Source organism: Crinia signifera, chromosome 6, assembly GCF_055691185.1.
Source record: "Crinia signifera chromosome 6, ASM5569118v1, whole genome shotgun sequence".
Classification (NCBI taxonomy): domain Eukaryota; kingdom Metazoa; phylum Chordata; class Amphibia; order Anura; family Myobatrachidae; genus Crinia; species Crinia signifera.
In genome coordinates, this window is record NC_139222.1 from 140,859,177 (window position 1) to 140,885,315 (window position 26,139).

At 46.5% G+C, this 26,139-nt stretch overlaps 2 protein-coding genes across 5 annotated transcripts in view; one reads left to right on the plus strand and one right to left on the minus strand.

The window, feature by feature from the left end:
- EFTUD2 (elongation factor Tu GTP binding domain containing 2) overlaps nt 1-897 on the minus strand; it is a 32,590-nt gene extending 31,693 nt beyond the window's left edge. Inside the window, exon 1 of the mRNA XM_083147446.1 lies at nt 742-897. The gene's annotated coding sequence lies outside the window, so the exon portion shown is untranslated. The remainder of the gene's footprint in view (nt 1-741) is intronic.
- Nucleotides 148-24,443, plus strand: DNAAF19 (dynein axonemal assembly factor 19). Of its 4 annotated transcripts, none has more exons than XM_083147449.1 (4): nt 148-255; nt 16,461-16,605; nt 19,958-20,090; nt 23,831-24,443. In XM_083147449.1, the coding sequence occupies exons 2-4, from the start codon at nt 16,463-16,465 to the stop codon at nt 24,227-24,229; spliced, it is 675 nt and encodes a 224-aa protein (XP_083003575.1). In that variant the 5' UTR covers nt 148-255; nt 16,461-16,462; the 3' UTR covers nt 24,230-24,443. The 4 variants fall into 4 exon arrangements, with proteins under 4 accessions (XP_083003575.1, XP_083003576.1, XP_083003574.1 ...); XM_083147450.1 differs by lacking the exon at nt 148-255 and adding an exon at nt 741-895; XM_083147448.1 differs by lacking the exon at nt 148-255 and adding an exon at nt 999-1,183.
- Nucleotides 24,444-26,139: the final 1,696 nt, after the last annotated feature.

Here is a 26,139-nt window from a genome sequence, read left to right on the forward strand (position 1 = left end):
AGATGTATCGGTCTCATTCCTTTTTTCCCCAAAAATGTAACAGTGTAATGTGGGCTGGGTGAAAGGAGGGAGATTGCTAGACTAATGAGGGAGAGAGGGACATTGCTGCTATTTCAGGGAGTCTCCTGCAGAATGCAGGAGGGTAGACAGCTATGCTGTACTCTGGCAACAGGTACTGATGTCACAACTTGGCGAACACACTTTCAATGCCTGCCTAGCCATGATAAGAGGACCGACATATCAAGTGGCCGATTGGTAAGGGTGTATAGCTTATTTAGGGGATAAGTTGTATCATTGTACCTAAATAATGAACAGGACGATTGGCCAGGACCCACAAAACATATGATCAATCACAAATCCCTTCTAGGTAAACAAGCGCCTGCAGTCCCATCTGTGGGACATCCTGTTACATACAGATGAAAGAAAGGGGGTATATAGACAGCAGTACCAGGATGTTTCAAAGCACAGTACTCCGTTAATCTGTTTTACAACCTAATTACCATCCCAGAACACACGCTAAAAGACCGCAATAACCGCACCCTCAGAACCTAGGACTTTCATTGGGGAGTATGGAGTTGACTGTTGTTCATATTTACTAACACACTTTACACTTCTGCGCCACCACACAGCAAATACTGATGTAGCGCTTGTACAGGACATGTGGCTTAAATGCAACACGGTAGGCGGTAACTGGCAGCATGCAAGAATTCAGTATGAGGAAGCGCCGCACAGTGATTGTACCTGTAGTTCCCGGGCACCCGCTGTATCCCTTCACTCACACGCTGCCGCTTTCAGACACACACACAGGCAGACCGGCGCTTCCTGCGACACCAGGCAAGAAGGACCCAGGTCGTGGAGGAAACGTTCCACTGCGCGCTGCCCTACAGTGCCTGCAGTAAGGGGAACATTAAATTCTTCGCGACGAGCACATATTTTATTTCTTTCCACCCGATTACACTATATAATCCGCTTTCAGTAAATATCGTTTCTTCAAGTGTAAAAAAACAAAACAATTTGAAACCGAACAGGCAAATAATAGTCCGCTCAGTCCAGTTGTAGAAACATGGTAGTTTCAGATCTTATTGGCTGCAAGGACCTATGGGAGACACGTTGCTATAGTGACCGAGTAAACTTTTACACCGGGCTGCTTGACTGTACTGTAACGCGATCATAAAAAAACAAGGTATAGATATAATTCAGTGTTACATGTACAATATTTGTTGTACTTTGTTTATATAACTGCATATCCTGATAAATACACGCACTATCAGTATAGTTTCGGTTTTTACTTGGTGGCAATCTAAAGGTGGTCTTAAGGTGCGTACACATGTACAGATTTTTCTGTCTGATCTATCTGGTGGGAACAAAAACCTGGAAATGTACGGGAGCAAATGACAATCAAAAAATTGGCCTATGGGTGAAAGCCAGACCAGGACAAGACCGCCGGACCGGATATCAAACTCTGCATTTTGTAGCTTGTAGCCTCCGGTCCCGGGGGGGGGGGGGGGGGGGAGGTGTCCTGTCCGGGGGGGCTGCCTGTCACACCTGTCACCAGGTAGAGGACGAGTGGTAGAATAAAGCCTCCCTGTATGGTCCGGGCATGTAGCAAAAACCGGACAGTCCGGACCACCCGGGGAGGCTGTAATCTCCCCTCCCCCATGTCCCTGGTGATAGCTATCACAGGGACCCCCGGACAAGACACCCCCCGGTCCGGACCCTACAAGCTCCGGACTGCAGATTTTGATGTCCTGTCAGGCAGTCCGGAGATTAGTCCGGGTCCGGTTTTTACATAGTCCCAAAAAATTGCTCCCAAACGAGGGGGGGGGGGGGGGGAGGTGTCCTGTCCGGGGGGGGGCTGCCTGTCACACCTGTCACCAGGTAGAGGACGAGTGGTAGAATAAAGCCTCCCTGTATGGTCCGGGCATGTAGCAAAAACCGGACAGTCCGGACCACCCGGGGAGGCTGTAATCTCCCCTCCCCCATGTCCCTGGTGATAGCTATCACAGGGACCCCCGGACAAGACACCCCCCGGTCCGGACCCTACAAGCTCCGGACTGCAGATTTTGATGTCCTGTCCGGCAGTCCGGAGATTAGTCCGGGTCCGGTTTTTACATAGTCCCAAAAAATTGTTCCCAAACGCTTGAAAACAGACAGTGATCAGTCAGACAAATTGTTTAAATCATTCTGATATAACAAATTTATCAAAAGCATATATATTTTTTGTTTTCCTGCATTTGGCTGGAAATTTTTGATTGTCATATGCTCCTATACATTTCCAGGTTTTTGATCCCACCAGATAGATCAGACAGAAAAATCTGTACATGTGTACGCACCTTAAGACCACCTTCAGATTGCCACCAAGTAAAATAGTAATAAGAAATAGCATATACATAGATATATATACGATCTGATCATATGCAGGTCGTAAGAGCGATCGTGTGTGCTTTCAAAGCGCATACGATCTGCTTATGACCGCATCCAAAGCTGATGGATCATATGTATTATCTGAGGATCGACCTCTCGACTCATGGGGCCGCACATTATACTGCTATACCTCACAATGGGGGTTATTCTAGTCCATTCTTTCTGACAAAATCCTTCTTAGATGGACAAAACCATGTGCACTGCAGGTGGGGCAGATGTAACTTGTGCAGAGAGAATTAGATTTGGGTGGGGTTTTTCTTCAAAGTGAGATCTATATTGCAGTGTAAAATCATGCAGTCATTATTTTCCCTGCACAGAAACAAAATAACTCACCCAAATCTAATTCTCTCTGCACATGTTACATCTGCCCCCCTGCAGTGCACATGGTTTTGTCCATCTAAGAAGGATTTTGTCAGAAAGAATGAACTAGAATAAACCCCAATGTGCACATAATCGATTACACAACCTGTTGAAATTGTGCATTCAGGCCTGGAGATTGTTTTAGTATATGGCCACCTCTAATGAGCATTATTATTGAAATATTAATTATCTGCTTGAATTTATATGCTGGTACAAGACTTAAATAATACTCTGTCACAATAAAATATTCTAAAGAAAACAAGATGATCTCAGATGATAATTAAAAAATAGGATTAAGTGAATAATATGTCCCCCTGATTGAACAAGTGAAATTTATGTTGCTCACCCGATCCACGAACGGGAGTGGTGTGATGGGTCCACGAACGGGGGTGGTGCGATGGGTGCTGCGGCGCGGGAGGGACCTGGGTTCGGCCACAGCGCTCCATGGGTAGAAGGGTCGGGTGGGTTTTGCCGGGTGATGTAAAGAGATGCAGGAAACTTACCCCTGCTGCCGGCGTCTCTGCTGCTGCTCCGATCCTCTCTGTTGATGAAAGTGTGGGGGGGGGGGGGGGTGCGCAGGTGATGCTTGGGGGGGGGGAGTTGTGGATGATGCCGACCTCCATTCAGGGGGGGGGGGGGGTGTGCTCCAAACGGCCGCCCTCCAGTGGCCGGCGCCCTAGGCAATTGCCTAAGGCTGCCTAGTGGTGGCGCCGGCCTTGCTTCTAGCTAATACCTGTGCAGTATCCTTGGAGTTTGCACAGGAACAAGGAGGAGTGGGAAAAGAGGTCTACTTATTATTATTATTATTTTTAACAGTTATTTATATAGCACACACATACTCCACAGCGCTTTACAGAGAATATTTGAACATTAATATAGTTCCTTCCCCTAGTGGAGCTTACAATATTACCTAACACATGTACATGCACACAGTCCTTCTAGGGTTATTTTTATTGGCAGAGTGTCTATAAATACGTGCAGTGTGGTTGTCAGACGACACACTTAGAAGATATAACCAATTGAAGGGTTTATTCAAGTGGCAGGCTTGTAGGATACAACAGTACTTTTGTGGTTAACTTCAAACAGTAATACAACTGGTACATTGGGTATGACAGTCTCTGATGTTACTTAGCTGTGGCGTTTGACTCGTGCAGGGTTAATGACAGTTAACTGGTTTACGCTGCGGTATCTCTCCCAGTCTCGCTGCTGCCAATGATGATGATGGTGGATCTCCCTGTGCAAAAGGTCACGCTTGTAACGGGATTACAGCGGGGCTTGCTCCTACGCGCTCCGGTGCACGTGGAGCTACAAACAGCATGGATGGAGTCACACACGCTCTCTCTGAGGCACACTCGCTCTATCTGACGCGGGGACTTCCTAACAGGAAAGGGAACGCTGCCAGCAGGGTCAGGGGTCTCTGCCCTGCTATACGCTTAATCGAGCTGTCACTCAGGGTGACGCCTAGCTACGTTGGCTGCAAGGGGACAAGGCAGACTGTGAGCCTTACACTAGACAGTGTATGGAGACAGGCGCTGAGCGCTGCAATCTAACACTCCCCCTCGCTCAAGGCTGTCTTCGGCTACATAAAAGAACTTAATACAATACTTTGTCCTTTTGTGATACCTGTAACCGAAAATATGGTTAGAGAGAAAAGACATTCAGAACATCAAAACTTCAAATCAACATTTTTGAACTTAGACAAGTCCACAGTCCTTCACGAACTTAATAAGCAAGTTTCTCGACAGTCCTTTAGTAAGCATGTCAGCGACATTCTGTTCACTTGCAATGTATTCAACATCGATGGACTTGTTCTCCACTAGTTCTCTGATGAAGTGGTGTCTTATCGCGATGTGCTTCGACCTTCCATGGTGCTTGGTAGTACAGGAAAGATCTATTGCTCCTCTGTTATCACATGCGATACTGATAGTCTCTTCTTCATAAAGTAGACCTAACTCACACAAAGTCTCTTTGATCCAGAGTGCTTCTTTCGATGTCTCTGTAAGAGCCATGTATTCGGCCTCAGTTGTTGAGAGGGCAACGGTTGGTTGTTTCCTACTCGCCCAACTAACTGCTGCTCCGGCCAGTGTGAACAGGTAACCGGTGTGGGAACGACGATCATCTTCATCTGCTCCCCAGTCGGCATCGCAGAAGACTTTCAAATTTGAATTGCTTGTCTTGGCGAATTTTAGCTTCAAGGAACTTGTACCTTTTAGGTATCTCAGAATCCTCTTCACTGCGATCCAGTGTTGCCTTCCAGGATTTATTGCAAATTGGCTCACCCGACTGACTGCATGAGTGATGTCTGGACGGGTTCCAATACTTGCATACATAAGACTTCCAACCACGTTCTTGTAAGGAACATCTTGCATTTCCTCTGCTTCTTCTGGTGTGGTTGGTGACATACCTTTTGTAATCTTGATGCTTTTGTCAATTGGTGTATTTACTGACTTGGAGTCCGCCATCCCATACTTCAAGATTGTTGCCTCGATGTACATTTGTTGGTCGACTGTGACTGTTCCCTTTTGCAAGTTTTGAACAATTCTCATGCCCAACAAATGATTGGCTGGACCTAAGTCTTTCAACTTGAATCTCTGTTTTAGTTGATCTCTCACACTTGTGATGTGATCTTCGTGACCTGCTATAAGTATATCATCCACATAGACTGCTATGATGAACAACTTTTCTCCTAGAGTTTTGTGATAAAGGCAGTGGTCAGTCTCTGATCTAATAAAATTCATTTCAAGTAGTACTGTGTCCAATTTTATGTACCAGCAACGACCACTCTGCTTTAGGCCATATATGGATTTCTTCAGAAGACACACCTTTTCTGTCTGAAGTTCATCCTCATTATAATGATCTGGCGATTCCATATAGATCTCTTCAAGTAGTTCTCCATTTAGGAACGCTGAGTCGAAGTCTAGTTGGTATAGCAGTAAGTCTTGTAAGGTGGCGACTGCAATTACTAACCTGAGAGTGTTATACCTCGCAACAGGTGAGTATATCTCCCCATAGTCAATCCCGGATCTCTGTGTGTATCCCTTTGCAACAAGACGGGCTTTGTAACGGGCAACTTCTCCGTCTGAATTTAACTTCTTGCAGAAGACCCACTTGTTCTTGACTGTCTTGCGGTTGCTTGGCCTATCTACTATGGTCCAAGTATCGTTCTCTCTCAGTGCTGATAGCTCTGTGTCTATTGCAGATTTCCATTTCGCCCAATCACTGCACGCTTTCGCTTCTTGAATACTCTGAGGTTCACTGAAAACAATATTCGCATATTCCTCATATCTTCTGGCTGGTATGCCCTTGTTTCTTCTTATAGAAGCTCTGTTTGTTGGTTCGCTTCCTTCTTCAGTATTTTCTGTTTCAGGTATGCTTTCTATTTCACACACCTCTATTAGTGCTTGCTTTTCTTGCTCTTTTGCTTTTGTGGGTGATGCTGTTTCTTGAAATATCACATCTCTTGATTTCAGAAGACGTCTGTTCTCTGCATCCCAGAGCCTGTACCCTTTGCTCTCCTCACAATAGCCTAGCAATATGCACTGTCTTGATTTTGGGTCAAGTTTCTTCCTTTTCTCCTTTGGTATATGCGCATAAGCTCTGCTCCCAAAGACACGGAGATGGCTGATGTCTGGCTTCTTTCCAGACCAGGCCTCTAAGGGGGTTTTTCCCTTCACTGCCACTGTAGGTGTTCTGTTTTTCAGGTATACTGCAGTAGATACAGCTTCTGCCCAAAAACTCTTCTCCAGGCCAGCATCGTTCACCATCGCTCGTGCTCTTTCAACGATTGTTCGGTTCGCCCTTTCACTTACGCCATTCTGCTCAGGCGTGTAGGCCATCGTCAGCTGATGCTTTATGCCATGTTTTCTGAGAAAGTCGGTTAGTTCTTCATTTTCGTACTCTCCCCCATTGTCGGATCTCAGGACCTTTAGCTTTAGGCCCGTCTGAGTCTCCACTAGGTTCTTGTACTCCACAATTTTCTTGACCACCTCACTTTTCTTCCTTATGAAGTATACGTGTGTCATTCTTGTGGCGTCATCGATGAGAGTCATGAAGTACTTGTAACCACTGGTTGATTCCTCTTCCATTGGTCCGCACACATCTGTGTGCACCAGAGCTAATTGTGATTCTGCTCTGCCTGCTGACTTGGGAAATGGGTTGCGGGTCTGCCTGCCTTTTATGCAACTCTCGCACACAGGTCTTCCGGTGTCTTTCACTGTGATTCCTGTTGCCATCCCATCAGCTAATTTTTGGACATTATCATATCCTAAGTGTCCCAAACGTCTGTGCCAGAGTTCCATCGACTCATTTTCAGCAGAGGCTGCCAAAGCTACACATTCATCTGTGTCTAGGACGTATAGTTGGTTGCATCGGGTTGCTGAAGCAATTACAGTCCCTCTTTCATTATGCACCATACACCTGCCCTTTGCAAACTGGACTCTGTAGCCTTTTGCCTCGAGTACGCTGATAGCGATGAGGTTACTTCCCAATTCTGGTACATACAGGACGTCTTGAATATCTGTGACTACTGTCTGTCCCTCAATTCTTAGTCTCACTGTGATTGTCCCAACATTTGACGCAGTAAGGACCTTTTCACCAATCCCGGTAACTGTTGTGGGTGTACACTGTGTTAAAGAATTGAACCACTCCTTGTTGCAGCTGAAGTGTCTAGAGGCTCCCGAGTCCATGTACCAGAGATCCCTCCTTGGCTTGTCTGTTACATTTAGTGCTGACTCGTTCTTCTTGTCATGCCGCTTGTGCATGCCACTAGTGTTCTTCATCCTGCATTCTAAAGCCTTGTGCCCTACTTTGTGGCACACATAACATTTGAATGTGCATTTCTTGGGTTTCGCACCCTTTGCTACTAAGGCAGAACCCTCAGCTATGGCATCCTTGTGGATTCTCTCTTGGAACTGTAGTAGTTTGGCTCTCACAACTTCAGTTGTAAGCTTGGTATTATTTGACTCTAGTGCGACAACCATCAAGTCAAATTCTTCTGTCAAGTTCTGCAGCATTACCATCGCCACTTCTTCCTCATCCACTTTTGCTCCTACACATGCCAATTGCTGAGCTATCGATAGTATCTTATCAATATAATCGTTCATGTCCTTGCATGCATTCAACTTTGTTCCATACAGTGTGCGTCTCAGACTTATCCTTCTCATTAAGCCTTTATTCTCATAAGCACCTTGTAGAGTTGTCCACATGTCCTTAGCGGACTCCATCCCACAGATAGTAGAATAAACATGCTGCTCCACAGCCAGGCCTATTGTGCCAATGGCCTTGTCTACCTCTTCTGGGTTTGGACTATCTCCTGGGGCTATTGTGACTTTCCATAGCTTCTCCCTCTTAAGCTGCATTTCCATAGCGAACTTCCATGTAGTATAATTCTCTGAGCCTTTGAGCTTTGGAAAGTTCATGCTATGCCCTGTACTGTGCATTCTCGTTAACTTTTCCACAAATGGCAATTTAGAAATAATTCCTTTGTGTTCTTTTATGTACTGCGCTAGCACTGTGTCTTCAGGGGGTTAATCTTCGCGCACGTGACGTGCTGGGCCCATAACCTATTGGCAGAGTGTCTATAAATACGTGCAGTGTGGTTGTCAGACGACACACTTAGAAGATATAACCAATTGAAGGGTTTATTCAAGTGGCAGGCTTGTAGGATACTGTTATGATATCCGGGAGTCCTCGCCAGCCCTAACTCCGTTGTCATCGAATGGGATTGATGGCTGCGTGCTAGTGCTAGGCTTCGCCTATAATAGCCGCGTTCGACAGAGCCCGTTAGTCAGGCTCCGCCCCCGATGCCACCAGGTCTTGAGAGTTGACAACGCTGCCACCAATGTCAAGGATGAACAAGGGGATGACTAACTACCCCAAGAAGGCGAGGTCACCCTTGCTCTGTAGCAAACTGGGTAAACGTAACAATACGTAGAGATGTAACACAAACCTATACCAAACAGGTGTAACAATACACAGAGGTGTTACATAAGAATCAAGATACGAGTAAGGGCAGTCTGGGGATAAACCCCACTTATCTGTGCTCCGAGGAGACAACGGCAGCGGGAACCAGGGTACGGACAGCACGGACACCAGGAGGACAAGGGACAGAACGGAGGACACGGCTGGGAATGAACGACAGGATACAGGACGACTGGGCACAGGAACCAGGAGCAGAGGGTAAGCGGGAACCAGGAACACTTGAGACCCTGAGGTGCAAAAGCTATAACCGGCGTCTGTCCTGGGCAGACGCCGGCTCTTTATTCAAAATCCCCGCTGACGCTGACGTGCGCCGCACTGACGGGCGCATGACCTCAGCGCGCCGGCACGCCGACGGAGACGCTCGGGGACGTTGCCCGGCAACGCCCCGATGCCTGCTGACGATGCCGTGGGGACGGAAGCCAGGGGCGTTGCTGCGCGACGCCGCCAACGTCTCCCCCGGCACTCGTCTACACTGTCTGTCCCGGCGGGTCCGGGACAGAAGTGTAACAGTACCCCCCCCTTGAGGAGGGGTCACCGAACCCTTAGAACCCGGTTTCCAGGGAAATTTTCTAAAAAACTCCGCTCTTAGCCGGGGCGCATGCAAAAACTTTTCTGGGACCCAAGATCTTTCCTCATCTCCAAACCCCTTCCAGTGGACAAGAAACTTGAGCTGACCCCTGACTACCTTGGAATCCAAGATATGTTCCACCACATACTCCTTATGCCCTCGAACCAAGACAGGTCTTTGAGTACGTGTAGAGCTGGATGGAAGGGTTCCGATGACAGGTTTGAGCAGGGAACAATGAAAGACATTATTGATGCGCAGAGACCTGGGAAGCTGAAGTCTGAATGCCACAGGGTTAATTTGTCCGATAATCGGAAATGGACCGATAAACCTGGGACCCAACTTGGGACATTGCTGTCGAAGTCTAATATGGCGTGTGGATAACCATACTCTCTGACCCACTTTAAAGAGACACGGTCTCCTGTGCCTATCAAAGAAAATCTTAGACCGGGCTGAGGATTGTCTAAGGGCTATGTGTACATTCTTCCAGGCTTTCCTAAAAAACGAGACAGTGGACGAAGATCTTGACGGATCAACCGGGGGCATGAATGAACTACATTTGGGGTGCAAACCTGAGTTGCAGAAAAAAGGAGAGCTCTTGATGGCTGAATGATAAGAGTTATTGTATGCGAACTCTGCTAATGGAATAAGCTCAGCCCAATTGTCCTGGCACTTTGAAACGAAACAGCGGAGGTATTGTTCCAAAGCCTGGTTGACCCTCTCGGTCTGTCCATTCGACTGCGGGTGATAGCCAGAGGAGAGACTGACCTGAATCCCTAAGGCTGCACAAAACTGTCTCCAAAACCTGGCCACGAACTGGGAACCTCTATCCGAGACAATATCGACCGGGAGTCCGTGAAGCCTAAAGATGTTGGTGATGAATAAATTTGCTAGGATTTTTGCAGTAGGAAGCCCATGTAATGGAGTAAAGTGAGCCATTTTGGAAAATCTATCCACAGTAACCCAGATGGTGGTGAACTTGCTAGACGGAGGCAGGTCAACTATAAAGTCCATAGAAATATGGGACCATGGTTTCTTGGGAATGGACAAGGGGAACAGCGGCCCAATAGGAGACTGTCGAGACGATTTGTGTCGCGCACAGACCAGACATGAGGCCACAAATTTGTCGACATCTTGCCTCATAGAGGGCCACCAAACAGTCCTGGCTAACTGTTCAAAAGTTTTGGCAATACCTGGATGCCCGGAGCTTTTTGCCGAGTGAAAGTCCCTGAGAACCGCCTGCCGTAATTTCTGGGGAATAAATAAACGGTCCTGTGGGGTCTGTTGAGGAGCCGACGCTTGGGCAGCAATGACTAAGGTGGCTAAATCTTGGGTCAGGCCCGCCATGATTACTGAGCAAGGGACAATGGGAGATGCTTTCACCTCAGACCCCTGGAAAGTCTGAAAACTGCGGGAGAGGGCATCCGCCTTCACGTTCTTAGATCCCGGCCTAAAGGTGATGATAAACCGGAATCTGGTGAAGAATAGTGCCCACCGAGCCTGTCGTGGGTTGAGGCGTTTGGCGGACTCAATATAAGAGAGATTCTTGTGATCGGTGATCACGGTGATGGTATGCTGAGCTCCCTCAAGCCAGTGACGCCACTCCTCAAACGCCCATTTGATGGCCAATAACTCACGATTGCCTACATCATAATTTCTCTCGGCTGGAGAGAATTTGCGGGAGAAGTAAGCGCATGGATGAATCTTTAGATCCAGTGGCCCCTTCTGAGACAGGACTGCTCCAGCACCCACATCAGAGGCGTCGACTTCGATTAAAAAGGGAAGCCTGGGATCTGGGTGGTGCAGAATTGGAGCTGAGCAAAACGCTTTCTTTAATTTTATGAAAGAATCCATCGCCCGTTGAGACCATTGTCCTGGGTCAGCCCCTTTCCGAGTCAAGTCCACTATGGGTGCCACGATGTCCGAAAAGGAGCGGATAAATTTGCGATAGTAGTTAGAAAAACCAAGAAATCGCTGAATGGCCTTGAGCGTGGTTGGGCGAGCCCAGGATTGAATGGCCTGAACCTTCGATGGATCCATGGAGAAACCTTGAGGGGAAATAATATACCCTAAAAAAGTCACTTGTGACACTTCGAATTCACATTTTTCCAACTTGGCATATAGATTTGGAAAAAATGAGAATGTCGTCCAAGTAAACTACGGCAAAACCCCCTAAAAACGGTCGAAGGACTTCGTTGATAAAGTCTTGGAAGACTGCCGGGGCGTTAGCTAGACCAAAAGGCATCACAAGATACTCAAAATGCCCTGAGTGGGTATTAAACGCGGTCTTCCATTCATCACCACTTTTAATTCTGATTAAGTTGTAGGCCCCCCTGAGGTCTATTTTGGAAAAAATCACTGCCTCCCGAATCTGGTCAAATAATACGGAGATGAGGGGTAATGGGTAGGAATTTTTTACCGTAATTTTGTTAAGGGCTCTGTAATCAATACAGGGCCGTAAAGACCCATCTTTCTTCTCAACAAAGAAAAACCCCGCCCCCACCGGTGATTTAGAGGGCCGAATGAACCCCTTTTCAAGGCTTTCTTTAATGTAGAGGTCCACGGCTTGGGACTCAGGTGCGGATAACGCATATAAACGACCCTTAGGAAGTCTGGCATTAGACACTAAATCAATGGCACAATCAAAGGGGCGATGAGATGGCAAGGTGTTGGCTTCCTTTTTAGAAAAAACATCTGAAAAATCACGGTACTGAGAAGGGAGAGCTTGAAAATCGGGGTGCATCACACGGAGAGGGAGAGTGAGACAAACATCCGAACAGGACCCTCCCCACCGAGTGATCTCACCAGTTTCCCAATTAAATTCAGGGTTGTGTTTTTTCAACCAGGGCAGCCCCAGGACTATAGGAGTGAGAGGACAGTGAAAAATAAGAAAGGTGATATCTTCGGAGTGAAGAGCCCCCACCGACAGCCGAAGGGAGGGAGTCCTAAAAGATATACCGCCTTTAGACAGTGGACGGCCATCCAACCCACAAACAGAAACGGGATTTTCCAAGGGTATGGGCATAAGGCCCAATTGTTGCACCAGGCCTTCATCTATAAAGTTACCGGCCGCCCCACAATCCACAAAGGCAGATCCGTTCCAAGAACGGTCGGTAACAGAGACTGATACCTGAATTAATACAGAATCTGAGGGAGAAAAGCTCGACAGGCCCAAGTGAACCCCCCAAGTATCACTTAGGCCCTGTCTTTTCCCGCCTTCAGCGGACAAGCAACAGCAAGATGACCGGGACCCCCACAATACAAACAGAGGCCCTTGAGACGTCGGCGGTTTTTTTCGGATGAAGATAGTCGAGTGGCCCCCAACTGCATAGGCTCGTCTCCGGGTACCTCGGTAGACTCGTCTACAGATGAGGAAGGCAACACTCCAGACCGTCTCTCTCTCTGCCGCTCCCGAAATCTCCTATCCACCTTAATGGCTAACTGCATGATCCCATCAATGTCTTTGGGAGTGGGGTACTGTACTAATGCATCCTTAAGGGATTCGGATAACCCAATCCGAAACTGACTACGAAGCGCTGGGTCGTTCCAGCCAGAATCAATAGCCCAACGTCTGAACTTAGTACAGTATGCCTCAGCTGTGTCCTGCCCCTGACGCAGGGCCCTAAGATTTGACTCGGCCGAGGCCGCCCGGTCCGGGTCATCATATAATAACCCCATTGCTGAGAAGAATGCATCCACAGAAGAGAGAGCCTCAGCACCATCTGGAAGGCCAAAGGCCCAAGACTGAGGATCTCCCTGCAGGAGTGATATAACCATTCCAACCCGTTGAGCCTCAGAACCAGAAGATCCTGGGCGCAATTTGAAATAAAGCCTGCATGACTGTTTAAAATTAAAAAACAAAGACCGGTCACCTGAAAAACGGTCAGGGAGATTTAACCTGGGCTCCAGACTCCCACCGGAGGAGGAGCTAGACTGAGACCGTTGCTCGTGTGAGTTTACCCGTAGGGTGAGCTCTTGCAATTTCTGCGTCAGTGTGTGCATCTGTCCTGCAAGAGAGTGGGCAGCAGCCTGCTGTGACGGATCCATGATTGGGTTTCTCCACGACTACCGAACCTCTGAGCTGTAGGGGCAACAACAGTCTCAGAGTATGGTCTGGCCGGTTATAATGTTATGATATCCGGGAGTCCTCGCCAGCCCTAACTCCGTTGTCATCGAATGGGATTGATGGCTGCGTGCTAGTGCTAGGCTTCGCCTATAATAGCCGCGTTCGACAGAGCCCGTTAGTCAGGCTCCGCCCCCGATGCCACCAGGTCTTGAGAGTTGACAACGCTGCCACCAATGTCAAGGATGAACAAGGGGATGACTAACTACCCCAAGAAGGCGAGGTCACCCTTGCTCTGTAGCAAACTGGGTAAACGTAACAATACGTAGAGATGTAACACAAACCTATACCAAACAGATGTAACAATACACAGAGGTGTTACATAAGAATCAAGATACGAGTAAGGGCAGTCTGGGGATAAACCCCACTTATCTGTGCTCCGAGGAGACAACGGCAGCGGGAACCAGGGTACGGACAGCACGGACACCAGGAGGACAAGGGACAGAACGGAGGACACGGCTGGGAATGAACGACAGGATACAGGACGACTGGGCACAGGAACCAGGAGCAGAGGGTAAGCGGGAACCAGGAACACTTGAGACCCTGAGGTGCAAAAGCTATAACCGGCGTCTGTCCTGGGCAGACGCCGGCTCTTTATTCAAAATCCCCGCTGACGCTGACGTGCGCCGCACTGACGGGCGCATGACCTCAGCGCGCCGGCACGCCGACGGAGACGCTCGGGGACGTTGCCCGGCAACGCCCCGATGCCTGCTGACGATGCCGTGGGGACGGAAGCCAGGGGCGTTGCTGCGCGACGCCGCCAACGTCTCCCCCGGCACTCGTCTACACTGTCTGTCCCGGCGGGTCCGGGACAGAAGTGTAACAGATACAACAGTACTTTTGTGGTTAACTTCAAACAGTAATACAACTGGTACATTGGGTATGACAGTCTCTGATGTTACTTAGCTGTGGCGTTTGACTCGTGCAGGGTTAATGACAGTTAACTGGTTTACGCTGCGGTATCTCTCCCAGTCTCGCTGCTGCCAATGATGATGATGGTGGATCTCCCTGTGCAAAAGGTCACGCTTGTAACGGGATTACAGCGGGGCTTGCTCCTACGCGCTCCGGTGCACGTGGAGCTACAAACAGCATGGATGGAGTCACACACGCTCTCTCTGAGGCACACTCGCTCTATCTGACGCGGGGACTTCCTAACAGGAAAGGGAACGCTGCCAGCAGGGTCAGGGGTCTCTGCCCTGCTATACGCTTAATCGAGCTGTCACTCAGGGTGACGCCTAGCTACGTTGGCTGCAAGGGGACAAGGCAGACTGTGAGCCTTACACTAGACAGTGTATGGAGACAGGCGCTGAGCGCTGCAATCTAACAATTTTTTGTTGGGAGCCAATTAACCTAATGGTATATTTTTGGAATGTGGGAGGAAACCGGAGTTTCCCCGCACATCACATTGCGCATACGTTTTGTGCTAGATTTTATTGCATCTAATTAAAAATGCACAGTGTTTTAGCATATTGCATGTGTTTTGCACTAGGGGCCTGATTCTAGTTCACTTGCAAAAGCAAATTCCCTCTCTAATGCACAAAACCATGTGCACTGCAGGATGGGCAGATGTAACATGTGCAGAGGTTTGGGTGGGGTTTGTACTTCAAACTGATATCTAAATTGCAGTGTAAAAATAATGCAGCCAGTATTTACTCTGCACAGAAACAAAATAGCACCCAAATCTAACACTCTGCACATGTTACATCTGCCCTATCTGCAGTGTACATGGTTTTGTCCATCAGAGAGAGAATTTGCATTTGCAAGTGAACCATAATCAGGTCCTAGATGCGATGTGATCTAGAACAAAATTCAGGGTGCGCATGGCATGGGCAGCATCAGTGACACCAGAATGTTGCCAATGTGTTATGTCTGCTTTTAAATTGTTTCACACTCTCTTACCCACCAGATATTCAGTGCATAGATGAAAAATCCAAATGCCTAAGTATGTTATGTGACTCATAGCAGAATAGTGAATGAATTAGTGTAGATGGCTGGCTCCTGGGTCACATGCCCATGCTTCAACCCTAATTGTCAGTCACCTTGTGTTTGCTGTATGATACCCCTTTTACACCACTGCAAAAATATGTTTTTTTTACCTCGTTGACTTGGATCTGCACCAGTATAAATGGGGAACTTGGGTTGGTGGGGCAGTGTAAACGGGCATCCCAGGTTCTCTGACCCGGGGCCCGTTTACACCAATGGAGGAGCCTGTCTGCAGCGTCCTGCGGTCAATATGAAGGTTGAGCGGAGGGCGCATACAGCCTTTATTGCTGTCTGGTGTACTGTGCAGACAGCAGCGGAGCCAGGGAGGAGTTGAAAGGATGCCTATGTGCGGCATCCATTCACCTTGCAAACGGGGGCTAGGGGTGCACGGAGGTTGGAGGCAGCCCAGCAGCTTACCTTGGTGCCTGGGCTTGACCCCAGCGTGGGGATCTGCACAACGCATCGGACCTGCTGTCAATTACATGCAACTTGGACACTTTTCATGCAATTGATCACCGCAATCGAATGAAAAGAGACCAAATTGCATGTGAATCACCTAGTGTATGGGGGCCTTAAGTTACTGTAATAGATGTTTACCAGATATTAGTTGGCTGATGTGGTCTTCCTGCTTGCCTGGATGTCTCTGTTGGGGGCGTGTCCTGTGATGTCAGCTGTCTGCCCCAATGAAAACTTTGGGAATGCCCAGCGTTTTCATGGAGACGGCCATGAAACATTGGGCGTTCCCATGGGCTCCCCCGTTCCTTGCCAGCGTCCGCCCCGATAGATGCGATTGGCTCAGCATCTATGCAATTGCCGAAGTCATTGGCAAAGGATGCCTGCACGTTCACATAATAGACCATGCGCTTGCACAGAGCCCCAAATATCAGAACGGGCCCGAATTTGCCCCGTTCCAATCAGAACACAATATGGGCCTAAGTACATGGTGATTTATGCATGTTATATGTTTGCCCTCCAATATAATATTTACATATGGATAATCATGACTCTCATATTTTTCACACTCAGTAATGACTGATTCAGAAGCACTTGATTTTCGAGAGCTGGAAAGGGAACTGGCCAATGCTGTGGCTGCAGACCAGAAGTACCAGAGGGAAAATGATGCCAAGTTCCGTGCCATCCATCAGAAAGTGGCGTCATATGAGGAGTTTAGGTACATATCATTTATCACCCCAACTGATGTAGATCCTTTGCAGTATCAGCAAGTATACAGTTGCCACATACTGTACAGCCACATAATATATTGAAGGAAAAGGCTACCTCTAGCACTATGGGGGTTATTCTGGTTCACTCGCAAAGGCAAATTCCTTCTCAAATAGACAAAACCATGTGCACTGCAGTGGGGCTGATGTAACTTGTGCAGAGAGAGTTAGATTTGGGTGAGTTATTTTGTTTCTGTGCAGGGAAAATACTGGCTGTTTTATTTTTACACTGCAATATAGATCTCACTTTGATGTAAAATCCCACCCAAACCTAATTATCTCTGCACAGAATACATCTGCCCCACCTGCAGTGCACATGGGCCCTTATTCTAGTTGAATCGGACGGATGCGTATTTCGGACAGGAACCGAGTGTTCTTAGCCCCGCCTATCGTACGGATCGCTCACACCGTCCGACTGCGGTAAAATGCCGACCGAACGGAGCGCGAGTTGATGTTTCATGTGAACACCTCCTCCATCTGTGGGAACCTCCCCCATCCTCCGATGGTCGCCGACCATCGAATGATGGACTGAGTGGTCAAACAGCACCAAGTGGTCCAGACCACTTGGACATTTCTCCGTATGAAAGCAGGGATATAGGCGGGCAGCTGACATCCGGCTATGTCAGATGTCCGCCCCCCACACATGCGTTACGGCCGCATTACCATACGTACGCCCAGCATTTTCATGGGAACGCCCATGAAACGCAGCGCGTACGCATATGGGAATGAGCCCAAACAGCATCTCCACCCCCTGCTCAGATAGTCCCGTACGATCATTTTCTGCATGGACCTCACGCCGTGTTCGTACGTGTGAGGTGTTCGCACATGTGCAAATACGCCTCTGCACATGTGCAAACACCAACCATCAACTGTCCGTCCGCACTTGGAGCCATCCGACTCAATCAGAATAAGGGCCATGGTTTTGGCCATTTGAGAAGAAATTTGCCTTTGCAAGTGAACCAGAATAATGGCCTATATGTCTAAAACACTCCGATAGTTCCGATTATTTTAACAAATGGAGTGCCAAACAATGCCATGTATAAGTGAAGAGAATTCCCCAATATTGAGGCGTCCACAGGTAATCAACTGAAATAATCCTCAGTTTCTATAAATATATATATATAGTGTTCCCGCTAGGCTGTTTTAGCGGGGCGCTGCGCCCTGCCTGGTTTTTAAAGGGCAGAATGCGCCCTGCCCCTCTAGCAGCGCCCCACTAAAACAGCCTGCTGCCTGCCCACCAGAGTGCACCGGTGAAGCCCAGCGCCGCCATAGATTGCGGTGCACGGCGCTTTCCCGGCAGCTCGGGGACGTAGTTACGGCCAGGCACGCCCCCTTCAGTGATGCGGCGGCCCGGGCACGCCCCCTTCAGTGACGCGGCGGCCCGCACACGCCCCCATTTGTGACGCGGCGACCCGGGAAGGGCTGAAACGTCAACCAATACACTGGCTGTGTGTGGAATTATTTATTGAAGTCCCCAGTGCCGCGGTGATAGAGTTTGATATTATTGGACCCAGCATCGCGGGCCACTACCGAGGGCACGGGGCCCAGAGATTATTTGACGGAGTTGAGTGCCGGCACCCCGCCTCTGTCTATATATATATATATATATATATATATATATATATATATATTTATTTATTTATTTATTTATTTACAGTTTCTTATATAGCGCAGCAGATTCCGTTGCGCTTTACAATAGTAGACAGTGATAAGACAAAGTGGGTAACAACAGACAGACTTGAAGGTAGGAGGGCCCTGCTGCAAGCTTACAATCTATAGGGATAAATATATATATATATATTCAAATATTCACTGTTAAAATGTAGCTGTAAAAGTTTATACTGTACAGTGCTGGAAAGTGTAAGTACATATACGTATAAAGAGGGTCAGAAGAATCTGACCTGGAAGGAGTGTGGCTCAGGAAATTAAGGTAATTTGAAGATGAGGTCAGTTCCCACAAAAGCACGGCAATACCATAGTTTTAAGAGCTTGTTCAATATGGGTGTGGCCACATAATAACTAGTGTTTTTGCATGTGTAATCAGGGCCGGCGACAGGGGGGGTCAAGGGGTACATGGGGGACATGGCCTCCGCCTGTACTAGCTGGGCTGTCAGTGACCCTCGCGGCCCGGTCGTCTACTGTGCACCATCTGTGTGTGGCTGAGTCTGACTGCCGTCTACTGTGTGTGCATCCTGCCACTCGGTGCTCAGAGCCGTCTACTCTATGCGTGCGCATGGGCTGGGGCCGCAGGTCATAGTTGCCTGCCCTCCTGCATTCTGCAGGAGACTCCCTGAAATAACACCAATCTCCCTCTCTCCCTCATTAGTCTAGCAATCTCCCTCATTTCCCCTAGCCCACATTACACTGTTACATTTTTGGGGAAAAAAGGAACGAGAGATAGCTACATTTACATTGAATCATCAGTACCATTTCCCAGCACTTTACCAATTATAGTAGCTCTTACTAACTGCTTTGGGGCTCATCTACATTTGGATATAAGTCATTTGAAAAGATTCCTCTCAGATGTAGCAGTACACACCCACGCTTCTAGATGCCTCTTTGACAATCTCTTTTCACAATCCCTCAATATTTGAAACTAGACACGCCCTTTGGGTGGAGCATGACACGCCCCCTCAATGAGGCGCTGTACAAAATTCTACGACCAATTCTAATCTCCCTCAAACTAGTTTTCAAAAGTAGGCAAGTATGCCGCAGGTGCACAGCCGAACCTGCCGCTGGTGCTGTGGCCTCAGTCTCTGGCTCCTGTACTTTTACTATGCAGCGCAGATCGTCTGTTCCATGCTCTGCGAATGACCTGCCCTGCCTGCTTGTAGTGCTCTGCGTTCTTTTGTGAAAGTGACAGGCCAGCAGCACCCAGGAGCCAGCAGGAAGCAGCAGCCAGAAGCCAGGCCAGCAGGACTGAGAATGAGAGAAGTCCACACCTGAAAGCAGGATCTGGAGCAGCAAAAGGTTAATGAGGCTCATGCAGAAGAGGGTTGTGTGGATTTGGGATTAGGTGGGGGGGGGCCAGAAATATCATTGTACAGGGCCCCAAGATTTCTATTGCCGTCCTGTGTGTAATGGGACCATTCATCTTAATAAATAGTCCCCCAGAAATAATTTGTAGACTGTAACTTTTAGTCCAGATGTTCCAAATGCGTGGAAAGCTACTAATTGTAAATAGTATCTCCTGGCTTAAATAGCTAACTATGAGTTCACGTGACAAAAAAAAAAAACATGTTCCTTTTGTCAGGAAGGCTTTTCCTTTCTCCAATACAATCCACTTTCTCTTGTTCTCCGCAGAGATATTGTACTAGCATCTAACCTGAAACCCCTGGAGCGGAAGGACAAGATTGAAGGTGATAGGAAGCAGCCATGGAACGCGGCTGCCTCAACAAACAGCTCGTCCAGAGAGCCAGCTTGTACCATGTTACAGGTGAGGCGGAAAGAGAAATTGATTACATCTACTTGCTCCAACCACTCTGCTTTTTTTCTTTATCACACTATTTGAAACTCCATCTTCTCTTATAATCCAGATGTATCCGTTTGATTACCTCAAGCAATGCTCATTTCCCGTACTGTGATTTACAAATTGTAACAACGAAAAACTTTATTTTTTAGAAAAACATTATCCTATAATAATTATTTAAAGTGCATCTGTCACCTGCATATAGGCGGAGTTAATCATTTTGTGACTTTTCATCATTTATTTGTTTGTTCCTCAACTCTATAGCAGGACAATGGGAATAAGTAATCGTGCATAAAAACTGCTCTCACAATGATGTCACTGACATAGTGACTACTGATAAACCACGTCAAGATTGGTCTGTTGGTGCCTGTGATCTACTATTGACTGATACGAAGTCTCAGCAGTTTATCAAGTCATAATCCTGTTGCGTGTATAATGTGACAAAGAAGCTGTGTAGTGGAAGCACACTGTGATTCAGGACTTGTCCACTATGGGTTTTTTTTTTTCTCCAAGATGATCGCAGACCAGTAACCATCACACATTAAATCTTCATGGCCCTATCACTATCTAAAGGTGCCCATACACGAACCGATTTTGCGTTGTGCATGCGATGCAATGCGATCAAAAGATAGTACAAAAAGTATGTGCAGCACATACTTTTTGTACTGTGCTATGAGATGCCGCGGGAGCGCGCATCTCATAGCACACATCGCACCGGGAAAATCAGTGCATGTATGGGCACCTTTACAGAGATCTTCTCCCGAGTCACCGGACAGCTTTCCTGGCATTGGTCATGCAGATAAATGGCCCAGACCGTATTTTATATCCCAGACTGATGGACAGGTGGTACACCCACCCTGCATTCATAAGGGCGTTCTTCACAGGTGCTCTGGTTGATCACTGACATACTTGCACATGCACCAGGCTGCAGGTAATACACACATTTTCTATCCTCCAAATACATAACTTCTCCTTATCAACTAACTACCCCTGTTTCCTCTGTAACACATTGCTCCTTTTGCCACAAAATGTACATTGATGTTATATTCAGTTTCCAAGGGAATTGAAAGCTTGCATTTTTGGAGATATTACAGTTCCCTAGTGAATATATGGAATGGAATACAAAAGGATGTGTGACATCATTGAGAGTAACACATATTCAAAAATGAAAACACTCAATCCACACTTATTATATTAATAATAATTAAACATACCCACACCTAAAAATTAGGCTGTTTTTATTTAATTTTTTTGTTTACCTAATTTAATAAGAAAATTTGGGTGCCGGACAGTTTCCCGACAGTCATTACCCCGATGTTGGGATCCCGACACTCAGGGTCCCGACAGCCACTGGCTATTCTCTGTCATGGGGGTCCACGACCCCCATAGAGGGAGAATAGAATAGGTGGCGAGCATAGCGAGCCACCATGCCTGCAAGGGGCTTTGTTGCGCTCGCCCAGCTGTCTGAGTCCGGCCAGTCGGGATCCTGACGTCGGGCTAATGACTGTCAGGATCCCGACTGTCAGGATCATATACCACACCCGACAATTTTGCTGGTGCAGTTGAATAATACTCGGCTTCACAGCCAATTCTGGAAGCCTGATGGGCATTCGTCACCTGGCTTCCAGTTCCACTTTCTCCAAAAATAATTTGCAGACATAAAAACAATTGTAATATTTTCAAAAGGAAAAAAAGCTTCATAATTATGGAATAGCCCCTTATTTATTACTAGTTAAAAGCCTGTCAAAATGACAGGTTTAGTCCCTATCTTCTCCTACCTCCAATCTCTGTCTTCACAGTTCCCTCTGTCCATATCCAAGAAGTTTGAAACTGATCATTTTGGTTTTACTTTCTGATAGTCATTTTGTCTGTCGAGTGGCCTCTATTGGTCACTGGCAGTACTTCACCTGAAAAAGATGAGGATTAAGTATTTTATATATATAGTGATGGGTTTAAAACCTACTTCTGTGAAAATTGATGTTTTTGCATTTACTATGGGTTTCTTAGCATAATAAATATATACATATGCATTATCATATACACATATATCAGTTATTTTACTCATTTTCTGTGGCTTTAAAGTTCGGAGTAGAGAGTAGAGAACACGTTTTGGCAAACTTTTTGATAAAATAATTGACCAAATAAAATAAATTCTAAAGATGTTCTTCTGTGTCACCTCAGACAATCTGAATCAGGCACTTGTGTTAAAGGTGAAATAAATCATGGTCTCTGGGTAGTGGTCACCTGTCCCCTGCTATTTTTACACCTGCAGTATATGGTATGTCATTATGTAGCTTTAGTTTATTTACCAGGTAATGCCATTCATTCTGGTGTGTAATGGAAGTCCATCTCCATAAACCTTTAAACTACAATTTGTTGATGGAAATAAGCTGGTTTTTTTTTAGCACGATTAGATCTCTCAGAACATAGGGCCTTTATTCTAGTTCACTCTTTCTGACAAATTCCTTCTTAGATGGACAAACCCATGTGCACTGCAGGGGGGCAGATGTAAAATGTGCAGAGAGAATTAGATTTGGGTGAGTTATATTGTTTCTGTGCAGGGTAAATACTGGCTGCTTTATTTTTACACTGCGATATAGATCTCACTTTACAAGTAACATCTGCCCCCCCTGAAGTGCACATGGTTTTGTCCATCTAAGAAGGATTTTGTCAGAAAGAGTGAACTAGAATAAGGCCCATAGTGTAAACTAAAACTTATTTAGCTAAATGCGACTTTGGATAGACATCATTCTTAGAGCTCTCCATTAACAGTTGGCATGGCACATTTTTAATTAATTAGCCTCTGCAGAGACATATACATGTATCTTTATTTTTGCTATGATTTTGAATTTAGAGCTAAATCTCTTCTCTTTATACAGATACATATCTTTCTTTGTTTTTCTAAAAGAATTTAGAAGCTTTATATTGTCTTTGTAGATGGATTGATCCTTACCGGGTCAGCCAGGTCAGTGAAACAGGGCGTGTGGCCTCAAAACCAGACTAGGGACTAATCTACATGTGTTGATGCATTTGCAGTATCAGGGCCATCTCAAAATTAGTGAGGGCCCCTGGGCATACTAATTCACTGCCCCCCCCCCCACACCTCCTGAATTAGTTTGCTGGGAGGACCGCCTTCCCTGCAGCCTTCCCCTTCGTGAATTAGTTTGCCAGGAGGACCCCCCCTCCGGCAGCCTCCCCCGGCAGCTTTTCCCCCTTGTGAATTAGTTTTCCGGGAGAACCCCCTCGGCAGCCTTCCCCCCTGTGAATTAGTTTGCCGGGAGGACCCCCCCTGGCAGCCTTTCCCCCGTGAACTGCTACTGCTGCCATCTACCTTTTCTTCCCCAAGCAGTCCAGCCATGTGCGCTGCGGTAGCAGGAGGGCTGCTCATCACTAGGGTGAGTGAACAGCGCTGAATCCCCCCCACAGGGCACCTCGAGAGCTGTAGTCTTGGCCAGCAACCCCCTCTCAAGGCTCACGCTGCCGGAAGAGCAGCCCCCACCGCCCGGATCCGCGCCGTATTACCCATTGGGTTGGGCTGCTAGGGCCCCTGGGCAAGTGCCCATCGTGCCCAATGGGAAAGACTGCCCTGTGCAGTATAATAACACTAGGCTAGTTCTAAAAATTATGCTTCATGTGCATATTTGTATATACAGCATTCATTTACATTTTTGTTAACACATGAATCATGTTTGTGATCTTTATCTAAGGAATCTCTGTCAGAACCAAAGAACGCATTTGAGTTCACCCGTCACTGGAGAAGGATCGATGTGAAGGAAAAATATGACTTTCTCTTGCATTTTGGGGCCAAGAAATTATCCTGTATATTCCACACTGAAGTGTCTTCTGGCCTGGTAGGAGAATTTCTCATTGTGTTAGAGGAGAACTTCCAAAGCGTTCATTTGGAGGAAGTGATGGTGATCTTGCAGTCCCTGGCAGAGACACAACGCTTCCACCTCAACCTTCTTTTCCTCAGTGACCTGGAGAAAGAACGCTGCAGAGAACTATTTGTGAAGCTACAGACTGCAGTACATGACAACAAGGAAACAAATGCTGAAAGGAACTTAGAACTAAAGCAAACAATGACCCATTACAAGATCAGTGTGTGAAATTACAGGATGTCATATTTGGTATATTATTCAGCTGGTCATATTCTCATTCAGTTTAAAACGCTTTAAACATGTCTAGCTTTGTTAGCAACAGGCAGGAGTCTGGACTTACTAAACAGTAGCTTTTGCAAGCTTCCAATTCTCATCATCCAAAAATGTAAAACCATAATAATGTTAAAAAATAAAAACATGCCTGAATTTGCATTTAATATCATTTCCATTTTTACTTTTGGGGTCAAAACCATAGAGAATTAGCAGTTTGCACAAGCCATTGCATAGTGAATCTAACCCCTCCATTCAGGTGACCAGAGTTTGCTTTTTCCACTTCTCTGAACCCTGGTTATCTGTTTGCCTTATCTGCACTACTGTCCTTGAGGTAGAGTGCTCCTTTATGATAACAGCATTTGTCAAACACATATTGGCGTGTTTTAAAATGACAATTCTCTTGGGATTAATATGCATTAATGTCCTCTTACAAATGCTTAAATGTATTTTTATATTAATGGCATTTGCAAAGTACACTGCATGTAAAGTTTGTGTAGAGTATAATTCCAGCAGAAATAAATATGAAAATTACTTTGGTTTGGTGAGTGACACAGGATGAGACATTAATATATATATATATATATATATATATATATATATATATATATATATATATATATATATATATATATATAGACATTGTAGGGGCTCTGCACACACTAAATTAACTGATAATAAATAGTGGAGATATTTGGTTCATGAATTGATCAATGCATTTAAGCCTGCAGCCCCCGTCAAGGGACCCCACCTTTCTGGGGTCCCTTGACGGGGGCTGCAGGCTTAAATGCATTGATCAATTCATGAACCAAATATCTCCACTATTTATTATCAGTTAATTTAGTGTGTGCAGAGCCCCTACAATGTCTGTTTAAACAATGTGGTCACAAGCCATAGGGCACCCCAAAACTAGGAAAGGTGAGTGCCGATGTTTAGTGTGTGTATATATACACACTAGAGAATGGACCGCAAGAGAGGCAAATTGTGATGCCTTTTGCAGGCGTTCACATGAACAAAACGGCAACTCCCCTCTTTCATGGGTGCTTGGTTTGACCCCCTGTAAGTTTGATTTAATTGTTCCAGGCGCCCCTTACTGGGCATCTGTACGAATGGGTGCCGGAATGAGTAATTCCATTGTTTTCTCCATTCGCATGATTAATATGTAACGCGCCTGAAAGCATCGGTTTAGCTGCGTAAAGTGGCTCAACCCATCTAGTTCTTGTTTGGGTGCCCAAGTTTTTACACATTTAGCTGCAAGAATAAATTTATGTGCTGCTAATGGGCTTCTGATTGAAGAAACAATTGAATTGTTCTAGATGTTATTAATTTAGATGCTCAGCATTGGGGTGCTCAGAATTGCCTTATCATATCATCCTAGGTGATGCTTCCCAGAAGTCTTCACTATTTTTCTTTTTAGCTGCTACATTCCTGCTTTACCTTTCCCCAGGATGTATAGTAGCTTTCAGAAGGTAGAAAATGCAGAAAAGCTTTCTGTTTTTGAAGCATTCTAGAGTGGGGGCCTCTCGAGTTGTATGGGGAAGTGAGTTTCATATAGTCAAACCCACATGGCTAAAAGCTCGACCCCCAAATGAATTATGGGATATTCTAGGCACTAAATGTTATTCATCTACAGACCGGCGTAATCAACCAGGACAGTATGGAATCAGAAGCTGCTTCAGGTACCTTGGGCATGGACATTTCCTCTTCTGACTGCTCCTTTCTGAGCTTTACAGGATGTGGACTGCCACCAAAAAGCAAGAACAAAAAATGTCATGTCTACAACATTACACCATTCCATTGATCCAGGCAGGTAAAGATGCATTTACAGATGAAACATTACCACACAGCTGCTAACAGCGTCAATAGTG